General features: G+C 42.7%; 1 protein-coding gene and 1 non-coding gene across 2 annotated transcripts; one reads left to right on the forward strand and one right to left on the reverse strand.

Moving 5' to 3' along the window:
- Positions 1-962: 962 nt before the first annotated feature.
- Positions 963-1036, reverse strand: TRNAR-UCG. The gene has a single exon. It is a non-coding gene; the product is annotated as a tRNA-Arg (tRNA).
- A 7784-nt stretch (positions 1037-8820) lies between these two features.
- Positions 8821-10184, forward strand: LOC124666925 (protein SODIUM POTASSIUM ROOT DEFECTIVE 1-like). Its single transcript, XM_047204255.1, has 2 exons — positions 8821-9590; positions 9671-10184. The coding sequence occupies exons 1-2, from the start codon at positions 8898-8900 to the stop codon at positions 9911-9913; spliced, it is 936 nt and encodes a 311-aa protein (XP_047060211.1). The 5' UTR covers positions 8821-8897; the 3' UTR covers positions 9914-10184.
- The last annotated feature ends 496 nt before the right edge of the window (positions 10185-10680 follow it).

Consider the following 10680-nt stretch of genomic DNA (forward strand, 5'->3'; position numbering starts at 1 on the left):
GGGTGACGGTCTACCCATGTATAGTAGTAGGTCTCTAGAGTTTAGCCCGGTGCTTGGTTTTGGCATTATGCCGGTATCTTGGAGTGCTTCGTCGGTGCTTCGAGATCAACTCCGGTGACGTTTGGCGGAGGCTCTCTTCCTCGCGGCGCTCCATTGGTTGGAGACGATGATGAAGAGAGGTGGTTCTGTCAGCATCACCGTCAACAATAAGGTCTAGGTCTGTGTTGGTGGTGACTCAGCTGCCCCTGGCAGAGTTCGTCTTCCTCCTCTAGGCCGCCATGGTGGTGGGACGAGGCAGTGGAAGGCTGATGTTGCTGGCGATGTTGGAGAGCTACAGGGAGTGCAAGGTGCTACAATTTCTTGGAGATCATGCTCGATGGCCCAGGTTTGGTCGTCGACTCAACAAGCCGTAGGGCGGCTGCTCCAACTCCTACGTGGTGGCATCAGGATTTCAACCTTCGTGGATTCACAGCGACACATCGCTTCCTGTGGAGACCAAGTGGTTTCGTCCCCGGTCCTGAAGTGGAAGGTTGCCATTCAAGTCCTCCATCTGTCGGCGACTGTAGAGGACCAAATTGCGTTTCTGCTCTATTCTTTAGGGTCCTATTTGCATTTGTTGAGGTTCGGTTTGTAATAGCAATAGTTCTTGTAGACGTCTTTGTAATTTGTACCGCACCGCTGTTTTAATAGAACCACCTAGGCCCTTCCGAGTCCAAAAAAAAAAGAAGTGTAATGGTAAGCTAACACAGTGCAACTTGTTGGTTCTTCCACGTTTAAAAAGAATCATGTTTGTGCTACTTAGCAAGCCCAGGCCCATTCATAGCTCGCCCATTAGCATTCTGTTTCAAACAGGCCCAGTACTAGGCAAAACGCACAGAGAAAATGGAATAGGAAAAAAACGACCACAAACAGGCCGACGTACCTGGCAAAACGCAAAACAAAACGGAATGAAATGAAAAAAACGACCACAGTGGGAGTCGAACCCACGACCTTCTGATCCGAAGTCAGACGCGCTAATCCACTGCGCTATGCGGTCATTGGTGTCCGATAAGCTTGCTTTTCGAATATAACTGCAAACTCAGCACATATACACCATATGTAGCAAAAGGTGGCATGGATACATGACCACCAGTGCTCCCGGTTTTAAAAAAACATATTTCTGAGATTTCAACATAACTGAGCTTAAATCTGCACATACATAGAAATCTTCTGAATGTACTGTAAAATTTTCGGAAGAAAATATGTTGTATTATGAACTATATAAAAAGACAAATTTCTGACAAAAGATGTCCCTATAACAGGCCATACTTTTTTCTTTTTCTTCTGTACCTAAAAATACAACATAGTTTTTACCGAAACTTCGCACGAGTATTCATGACATATGTACTGTATATCATGGAATAGTTTTTATGATTTTTTGAAACATTAAAATACAATTTTTAAATATTTTGAAAACCAGGAGCATGTGCACCAAATCTTTGTCTTATAGCAAGCACTGACATTATATTTTGTTAAGCAAGATAGTATCGGATCCATCTGAAAGCAGCTTCATCAATCATCACCTCAATGAACTTGGTTCAGCCGAGAGGTAATCCAAGGCAGTGATGTGTGAAAAGGTACAGTCAATCAATTCAATGATTACTAGTATACTCTATGCATCCGCTATCACGTTTACAAATTACGTTTTTCATATTCATTCCGTTTACAAATTACATTTATACAGCTAGTGAGAAAAGCAACGGAATATCTCCACCAGCCACAGCGAAACTTTCAGAAAAGCAATATGCACGTATGACAAACTAAGAAAGACCACCCCATAGAGAAGCGCATCAGATTCTATTGGACTCGTGCATGCGTGGGCGCGTGGCTCCCTCTACCCAACATATATATCTCTCATGTCGACCAACCCAAAAAAGTATTCCCAATCAATCGGCAGATATCCACACGAATCAAATCAAAGCGAAACATACACATAGACACGCGAGAGGGAAAGAAAAGCGGATGGAGAAAGATGAGAGTAGCTTTTAGAAAGATGTTGAGATTTTTAACATGCGTGTTTCCCTGATACTTTGCTCGCGTCGGCCCGTTTCTTAGTTGACTTGTATTTTGACAGCAGGTGCAGGGATTAGGGACTAATCATAGGATTTACGAGCTTGTAATTCGGAAGCAGACACGGTTGTGGAGGAAGAGTGTTTTTGTGTTTAAAGATGCAGGCAAGAAAAGGCTATACTAGTTGCATGGTAGCTAGTGCAGAAATGAAGGAGACATGATCTGCCTGCCATAGTTTCTTCAGCGCAGCTTCTCTGGACGAGGACGCGATGATTACAACCAAATGGTTATCCAAATTGGCTTAGGAATTGATGCAACCAACTGGATTATCGACAGGAAGTCGTGGTGCACGAATTAAGGGATCAGTTTGACTATTACGGTGTGAGTGAGCATGATTTGCTTCCTTGCTTGAGAAGTTGAGATGTTGTGCATAGCATGTTCTGCCGGCCGGCCGTAACTCTATGTACCTTTCCAGCCGTCTCCCGCCGTTGCCTAATTTCAGGTATGCACCTGATCACCTCGGCGTTGCTAGCTACTAGTTAGTTTGCTACACGTTTCATGTTCAGTGCGTCTTTCTGCAAGTATCTTTTCCTTTTAGAAATTATTAAGTAGTCCTAAATGTCGATGCAAGTTTGATGGAGGAAGTCATAAGTAGTAGAAGCAGCAATTGAGTATGAAAAGAACGGGACACCAAACCAGCATTCCCCTAGCAACAAAATAATCGTGAACAAAACACGCATTCACCAAACAGAGGCGGCTATATAGAGAGTGAGAGACCTGCCAGTTAACGGAGAAGCTACGAGGAATTCAACATGCCTAAAATCAGATCTCTCGTAATCCTCTGGTCTCGGGTGGTGTAAATCTGAACTAATTCTCAAAAAGAAAAGGTAAAAAAGCCCAGAATAATTCATCTAGTGTTGCAAATGAAATTGGAGTTGGCCGAAAGGTACATTTTTTCGAAAAGGGGAAAAAGCCCCAGCCTCTGCATCGTGGTGATGCACACGGCCTTTATTAATAGTTGCAAACAGTCTTACAACATTAAGCGTAACACAATTCAAGTATCACTCATGATCAATACATAAATCGAACATGAGAACATCGAAACTAGCAAACTAAGCATCTTGTAGTCGACTAGTATGACACCAACCAGCCTGAGACAAGATAGCCTGTGCGACCGTCTGTAGATGGTTGCATCCAGTATCCATAAACGCCCGCCCGTCTTGAGGTAGGAGTAATGCCCACAGTTGCACCCAGTGGACCATCATATGAATAACCTGCATAATGTTAAAAGTCGTTGAATTGTTAAACACAATATTATTGCGACACCTCCATATTGACCAACATAGAGCGGACACACCAATGCGTATTCGATCCTTTGCTTTTTTATCTATACCATTTAACCAATTACCAAACATATTAGTAATGTTAGTTGGAGGTGGGAGGTCAAAAGCAAAAAAACACCATCCGCCAAACTAGTTTTGCAAACGGGCATGATATGAATAAGTGTTCAATAGATTCTTGAGCCCCACAAAAACAACACTTCGTACATCCCTTCCAATTCCTTTTGCAATATTATCTTTAGTTAGCAACACCTTATTATTAAGAAACCACATAAATATTTTTATCTTTAGGGGGATTTTAAGCTTCCATAAATATTTCCGCAAGAAAGAAGTATGATCATTCATCAAGTCTTCATACATCTGTGGTTGTTAGGTTCCAAACAAAGCTATCCGTTTGATCTTGAAGAGTAACATTCATGAGGCGTCGACATAAGTTCAACCAATCCATCCATTTATTCCCATGCAAACCCCTTCGAAAATGGATATTCATAGGGACATGGGTTAACACATCCGCAACCAAGACATTTCTATGCTGCGCTATATGATATAGAGATGGATATTGTTGTGCCAACATTTTATCACCCAACCAAACATCCTCCCAAAATCTAACCGTTGAACCATCACCTACCTTAAAGTGTCCACGTGCAAAGAAATCATCTTTCACTTGCATTAGCCCCTTCCAGAAAGGAGAATCAGATGGTTTAGCTTGAACTAGAGAGAGAGTTTTTTGGGATAGATATTTATTATGTAATAGCTCCTGCCAAACTCCTTCTTCATTCAACAATTTAAATAGCCATTTACTTAGAAGGCATTTATTTTTTTAACTCCAGTACCTCAATACCAAGGCCACCTTGATCTTTTGGTCTACATATAATATTCCATTTTGTTAATCTATACTTTCGTTTTTCCTCATCCCCTTGCCAAAAAAATCTAGATCGATAAAAATCAAGTCTCTTTAAAACCCCTTTCGGAATTTGAAGGAAAGACAACATAAACATTGGTAAACTTGTCAACACAGAATTGATCAACACAAGTCTATCTCCATAAGATAGGAGCTTGCCTTTCCAGCAACCCAATTTGCCCTCAAATCGAGTTTCTACCAGATACCAATCTGAATTTTTAAGTGTTTTATAATGAATGAGAACTCCAAGATATCTAAAAGGTAAAAAGCCCATTTCACATCCAAAAATATGTTTATATTGATGTTCCTCTTCCTTGGCTTTTCCGAAGCAAAATAGTTCACTCTTATGAAAATTTATTTTCAAACCCGATAATTGTTTGAATATGCAAAGAATAAGTTTCATATTTAGTGCCTTCTGTACGTCATGCTCCATAAACAAAATCGTATCGTCCGCATATTGTAATATGGAGATACCCCCATCAACAAGATGAGGAATCAGGCCTCCTACTTGGCCATCTGCCTTAGCTCGCTCAATCAAAATAGCCAGCATATCCACAACAATGTTGAAAAGAATAGGTGATAAAGGATCGCCCTGTCTCAATCCCTTCCTTGTTTGAAAATAATGTCCAATGTCATCATTGACCTTGACCGCGACGCTACCATCTTGGACAAAATCTTTGATGAACCGACACCATTCTGGCGCAAAACCTTTCATTCTCAACGTTTGAAAATGACCATTTGACATTGTCATAAGCTTTCTCGAAATCAATCTTAAATAAAACCCCATCCATTTTCTTAGTATGCATTTCGTGAATAGTTCCATGCAAGATAACCACTCCTTCCAATATATGTCTACCTGGCATAAACGTCGGTTGCGTAGGTCTTATTACTTTGGACGCGATCCCCGTCACACGATTAGTACCAACTTTAATGAAAACCTTGAAACTTACATTAAGCAAACAAATAGGTCTATATTGTTGGATCTGAACTGCATTTTCCTTTTTAGGTAGCAAAGTAATGATGCCATATTTTAGTTTAAATAGAGACAATTCCCCATTATGCAATTGACTAAAAAGCGCCATTAAATCTTCTTTAATTACTTCCCAAATTTTTTTGATAAAACTCAGCAGGGAACCCATCCGGGCCAGGAGCCTTATTATGCTCCATTTGAGAAATAGCTTCATGCACCTCCTTTTCAGTAAAAGGAGAAGTAAGAAGATTATTTTCCTCCAAAGTGAGCTTAGGTATATCCTGATTGTTGTTTTCAATTAGATCAACATTGGATGGAATTGGTTCCCCGAAAAGTTTTTTATAAAATTCCGAAATATACACTTTTAGATCTTCATCCCCAATAATAGTTCCTTCATCTTGTTCAAGTTGGTAAATTTTCTTTTTTCCTTTTTTTACCATTTGCAATCAGGTGGAAGTATTTAGTATTACTCCCCCCTTGTTGGATATGTTTGACTTTAACCCTCTGAGCCCATTTTGTCTCTTCATCCCTCCTTAACTTAGTAATTTTTTCATTTGCATTTTTCAAAGTATCTCTTTCGGCTTGGGATAGGGGAATGGTTTCAGCCTTTAAATCCAACCTGTCTATACAATCAATTAATCTTTCTTTCTCTTTTCTATAATTTCCACTCATACTTTTAGCCCAACCTTTAAGGAAACGCCTCAAATGTCTAACCTTATTTTGCCATCGCTCAATAGGATCACGACCAGAATTAATGAAATTCCATTCCTTTTCTACCATTTCGTAGAAACCTTCTTGTCTGAACCAAAAAAGCTCAAAAAAGAATCTCGACTGATTCCCATTATGTGCTTTAATCCCAGAATCAATAAGGAGAGGTGTATGATCAGAACCAGACCCTGTCCTAGATAAAGCTCTCACTGATACTAGTGGAAATTTTTGTTCCCAATCAACCGTGGTCAATATTCGATCTAATTTTTCATAGGTTGGATTGTCTCTTCGACTGGCCCATGTGTACTGTCTCCCTGAGAGAGCAATTTCCCTTAAGTTTAGAGATTGAATTATGGAGTTAAAAATAAAAGGCCATCTAGCATTGAAATTATCATTATTCTTTTCCTCTCTTTTCCTAATAATATTAAAATATCCACCTACCATCATAGATAAATCTTGATTGTCACACATCCTCACTAATTCGGCCAAAAAATCAGGTTTTTGTGCGTCTTGGGCAGCCCCATAAATCGGCATAAAATTCCACTCAAACCCATCTCTCTTGCATTTAATGTGCATTCGTACAGAAAAGTCCCCAGTGGTAACTTTCAGTACATCGATAGTGTCATAATTTACTCCTACTAATATGCCTCCAGACCTCCCTTGAGGAGGAAGACAAAACCAGGAATAATAGGGCCGGCTAGTTGGTTTAGAAATGGAATTGCAAAATTAAATCTCCCTGTCTCTAATAAAGCAATGAAATCAAGAGCATGTTTCCTAATAGATTCTTTAAAAAACAGGTGTTAAAGAAGAGAAGGTGTCGGCTAATGATCCAAATGTCTCGAATCCCCTTCCATTTTTTCTTATGGGTGATTTGGATGGATGGCGACGAGCAGAGTCAGAGTGGTGTGATGGAAATTGCTCTGTCCATTCTCGAAAAAAAAATAAAAAAAATTGCTCTGTCCGTCTGTGCGTCTTATTCCACAGCCTCTGCGTGTGCTAGTTGTGTTTGACTTACGTGGCAGTTACGCGCGTACGTACACGTATCGTAGTTAGCAGGAAGAGTGGAGGAGATGAGCACGATATAGAGACAGCCATATGCATGCAGCAACACTGTGGTGTGTAACTGAACCTATATATGAGCGCGCACGTTACAAGATGTGCTGCCGCCCATGATGTGGCAGCATCGAATCTCTACATAGACGTGTACAGACCCCTCGTGGATGCCATCTCAGCATCGTCATTAAACTACCCAATTGATGTAAATTTTTACAATTATACTGTACTGTGTAGGCACATTATGCAGTAGTACAGAAAGAGAGAGAGAGAGAGAGAGAGCGCGAGCGACCGGAAGAAAACAAATTTTTTGTACTACTGTAAATAACATACAGCTCAGGAATCTGTGAGATGTAGATCGTCCAATAACGGGCTGATTCCGACATACATGGTGTGCCTGGATGGCAGGCAGGTTCGATGTGCGTTAACAAATGTATGTGGTACGATTCGATTTTGTCGCCTGATGTGCTGCAGTCTCTGCTGGTCTTGCCTGGTAGGTGAAGACGTGAAGTACTACACTGACTGAACTGACCCTAAATACTAGAGAAATTTGCACACAAATATACTCCCTACCTCACATGAAAGTTGCCAGAGATCTATCAAATTTGGATGTATCAATCTAATTTTAACTAACCTTTATGATATGGAGGAAGTAGTAGATAAAAGATCAGCAATATACGAGAGACAGTGCTCGTGAGGCACTGTAAAACCCATATCGATATTCATCTCTCTCGCTAGACACATCGTTGGTTCGTTCCATTTTTGGTGGTCTTAGGATATTAAAACTGTGACGGATCACTGCCTCTTACTGGTGGAAGGGGTTTTTGTTTTTTGTTTAGGTTATTTTTATTGTGTTCTTCGAGATGGGAGGCGACGGCTACATCTGAAAATCGGAATAAGATTCTTCCTCTCCTATCCTGGCTCTGGTGCGTTTAGCAACGGCTGAGGATAAATGGAGATGTGTGTCCCACAGATCTTCCGGGATCCAGTCGATTTTCGTGTTCGTTGATATGATTTTATGTATCGCTCTTTCAATCTATGATTCTCATCTTTGACGATGGTTGCCGCTCTGATGCGTTAGTTTTTTAGGGACTTAGCACAACATTTTTTCGCTTTTCTACTACAATAAGTTTTGCCCGGCTTCGATGATGGAGGGACGAGGATGGCGATGCGTCTTCAACTTTTACTAGTGTTTGGAGTTGTCGCTCTGTGGTTTAAAATGGATTGTGCTTCCATAGAACCTGAAGCTTCAAAACAGTACAAATCCCTGAAAGGGTACCGTTGTATTATTTAATCTCAATCATCCTACTTTTAATAATGTCGTTTAATCTCAGCTGTTCTTGTGTTTCTCTCGAGAAAACATTCAGCCTCGGAGATCTACGAAAGCAGGAGCCTTTATAGTTTTAGCTTTTTTTTTTATATTACTACTCCCTTAAAGGGGTACTCTGCCCTTAAAAGGGTGTCAAAAGTCGCTTGTCTAAATTAAATGTATCTAAACATCTTTTAACGTATTGACATATTTAAATTTAAATAAATTTCTGATATCCTTTTATGAATGGAGGGAGTACTAGGAATAATTATCTGAATGCTTATCGACCGAGAAAAAAGAGCTAGAGAAACTTCGGCTCTAGTCAGCCTGAGATGTGCATGGCACACGGACATGTGTGCCACGTATGGCACTAGGAAGCAGAGTAGCTAGTCTCATCAGTTTTGGCCCCCTTCTTTGCTTCCAAAGTTCCAAGTTTAAAAGCGGCGCCCCTTCCGCGGTGGGCACACAGACGAGAAGTAGGAGAGAATCATCATCGCGAGCACCGATCGCCCGGTAGAACACCTCGCCACCAACCAGACCCAGAGCTCCCAAAGTGATCGACAATCCATGGCGTCTATGCTCCTCAAGGGCGTGCACAAGAGGCTCGGCCTGCCGTCCATCAACATCTCCTGCTCCTCCGCCGACGCCACCTCCGTCGTCGCCAGCACCGGCCCTGGCAGCGGCAGCAGCCGGTTCATCGACCGCCACTCCCCGCGCCTCCGCGACCCCCACCGCACCTCCACCTCCGCGTCCACCAAGCCGCCGAGGCCGAGCTTCGGCAGTGACAACACCAAAGACACTCCTTCCTCGCCGAGCTCCAACCAGCAGCAACACGGACACGACAGCAAGAAGAAAAAGAAGAGCAGTACCGCATCGGCGGCAGGTGCTGCTAATGGTGGTAGAAGGTCTTCGGAGAAGAGACTGGTCAGCCCGGCGACGTCCTCCAGGTTCCTCCTCAACTCCTCCAGGATGCAGTCCGACGACCTCGGCGTCGACATGCTCGCGCTCCCTCCGCCGCCGCCACCCCCAACGTCCTTCATCGACGTGTTCCCCGGTAAGGACGCACCCTTACCGCCCTGGCCCGTGCACTTCCCCGAGGACAAACCATCGGTGGTGCAGGTAGCAGAGTCTAGCTCGTCAGGGTCTTCCTCTGCTTCGTCGTCGTCAGAGATCACAGCTGCGCCGGTGGACAGAGACGGCCATGACCAGGAAGAGGTGATGAAGAGGTCGTCCTCCACGAGAAGAACACAGGCAGGACAGGTACATGTTGTTACCATAGCATATAGTATCTGAACTGATGAAATCTCTACATGGTGACTGAAGCAACTGATCGGCTGCAGGTGGTGGTTCTGCGGGTGTCGCTGCACTGCAAGGGCTGCGCCGGCAAGGTGAAGAAGCACATCGCCAAGATGGAGGGCGTCACCTCCTTCGACATCGACATCGCCAGCAAGAAGGTCACGGTGGTCGGCGACGTCACGCCGCTCGGCGTCCTCAACAGCGTCTCCAAGGTCAAGCCCGCGCAGTTCTGGCCCAGCTCCACGCCACTGACAACCTTCCCCCCGCGCGCCTCCGCATCCTTCTGAATAATGTAATTTATGTAGAATGATGGTCACATCAGAATTAAGAGTAGTAGCTAGTCGTCAGCGTCTATGGTCGATGGATCTGAATCATCACACATAATTTAGTGTTACCAGTTCAGGCGAGTATAGATTTTTAGTACTGTAGTTCATGTTGAGGAGATCGATGGATGCTGCCTGCCGCCCACGTACGTGCTGCAGTCTGCAGCAAACTCTTTATCTTTTTTTTTTCCTTGAAAGAAACGTAGCTGCAGCTCCTACTGTGCCCACCCATTTCGATCTGTGCTTTTTTTTTTCGAAATGGGGATTTGGATCCCGGTTTCTGCATCATGATGCATGATGCACACGGCTTTTTATTAAAAAGTTACGAGTACATAGTTCAAAATAACTCACGCATTGTCCAGAATTGATGCAAAAATCAACCTGCGAAAAACAGAAAACAAGGTATGACTACACATTAATGTAGCCGGCTATTGTGCCACCAGCTAGTCTGGCATAAGATATCCTGAGCGACCGTCTGGAGCCGTGTGCATCCAGAAGCCATTTCGATCTGCGCTTATGTTCTGAAATGAAATCTCGCCTTCTGTTTAATTTGTTTTCTAAATTTTCGTAGCACTCATAAACAAGTCATTCACTCACGCAGAATTCAAAGAAATATCTAAGGATTGCAACGAAAAAAGAAAGAAAAGTAAGAAAAGGTGGGTGGAAAACAAAGGGGAGAATCGAACATATCCTGGTGTCTGTTTGTCATTGTTTAGTGGAGAGTTTTGTAG

Source organism: Lolium rigidum, chromosome 6 (genome assembly GCF_022539505.1).
Source record: "Lolium rigidum isolate FL_2022 chromosome 6, APGP_CSIRO_Lrig_0.1, whole genome shotgun sequence".
Lineage (NCBI taxonomy): Eukaryota > Viridiplantae > Streptophyta > Magnoliopsida > Poales > Poaceae > Lolium > Lolium rigidum.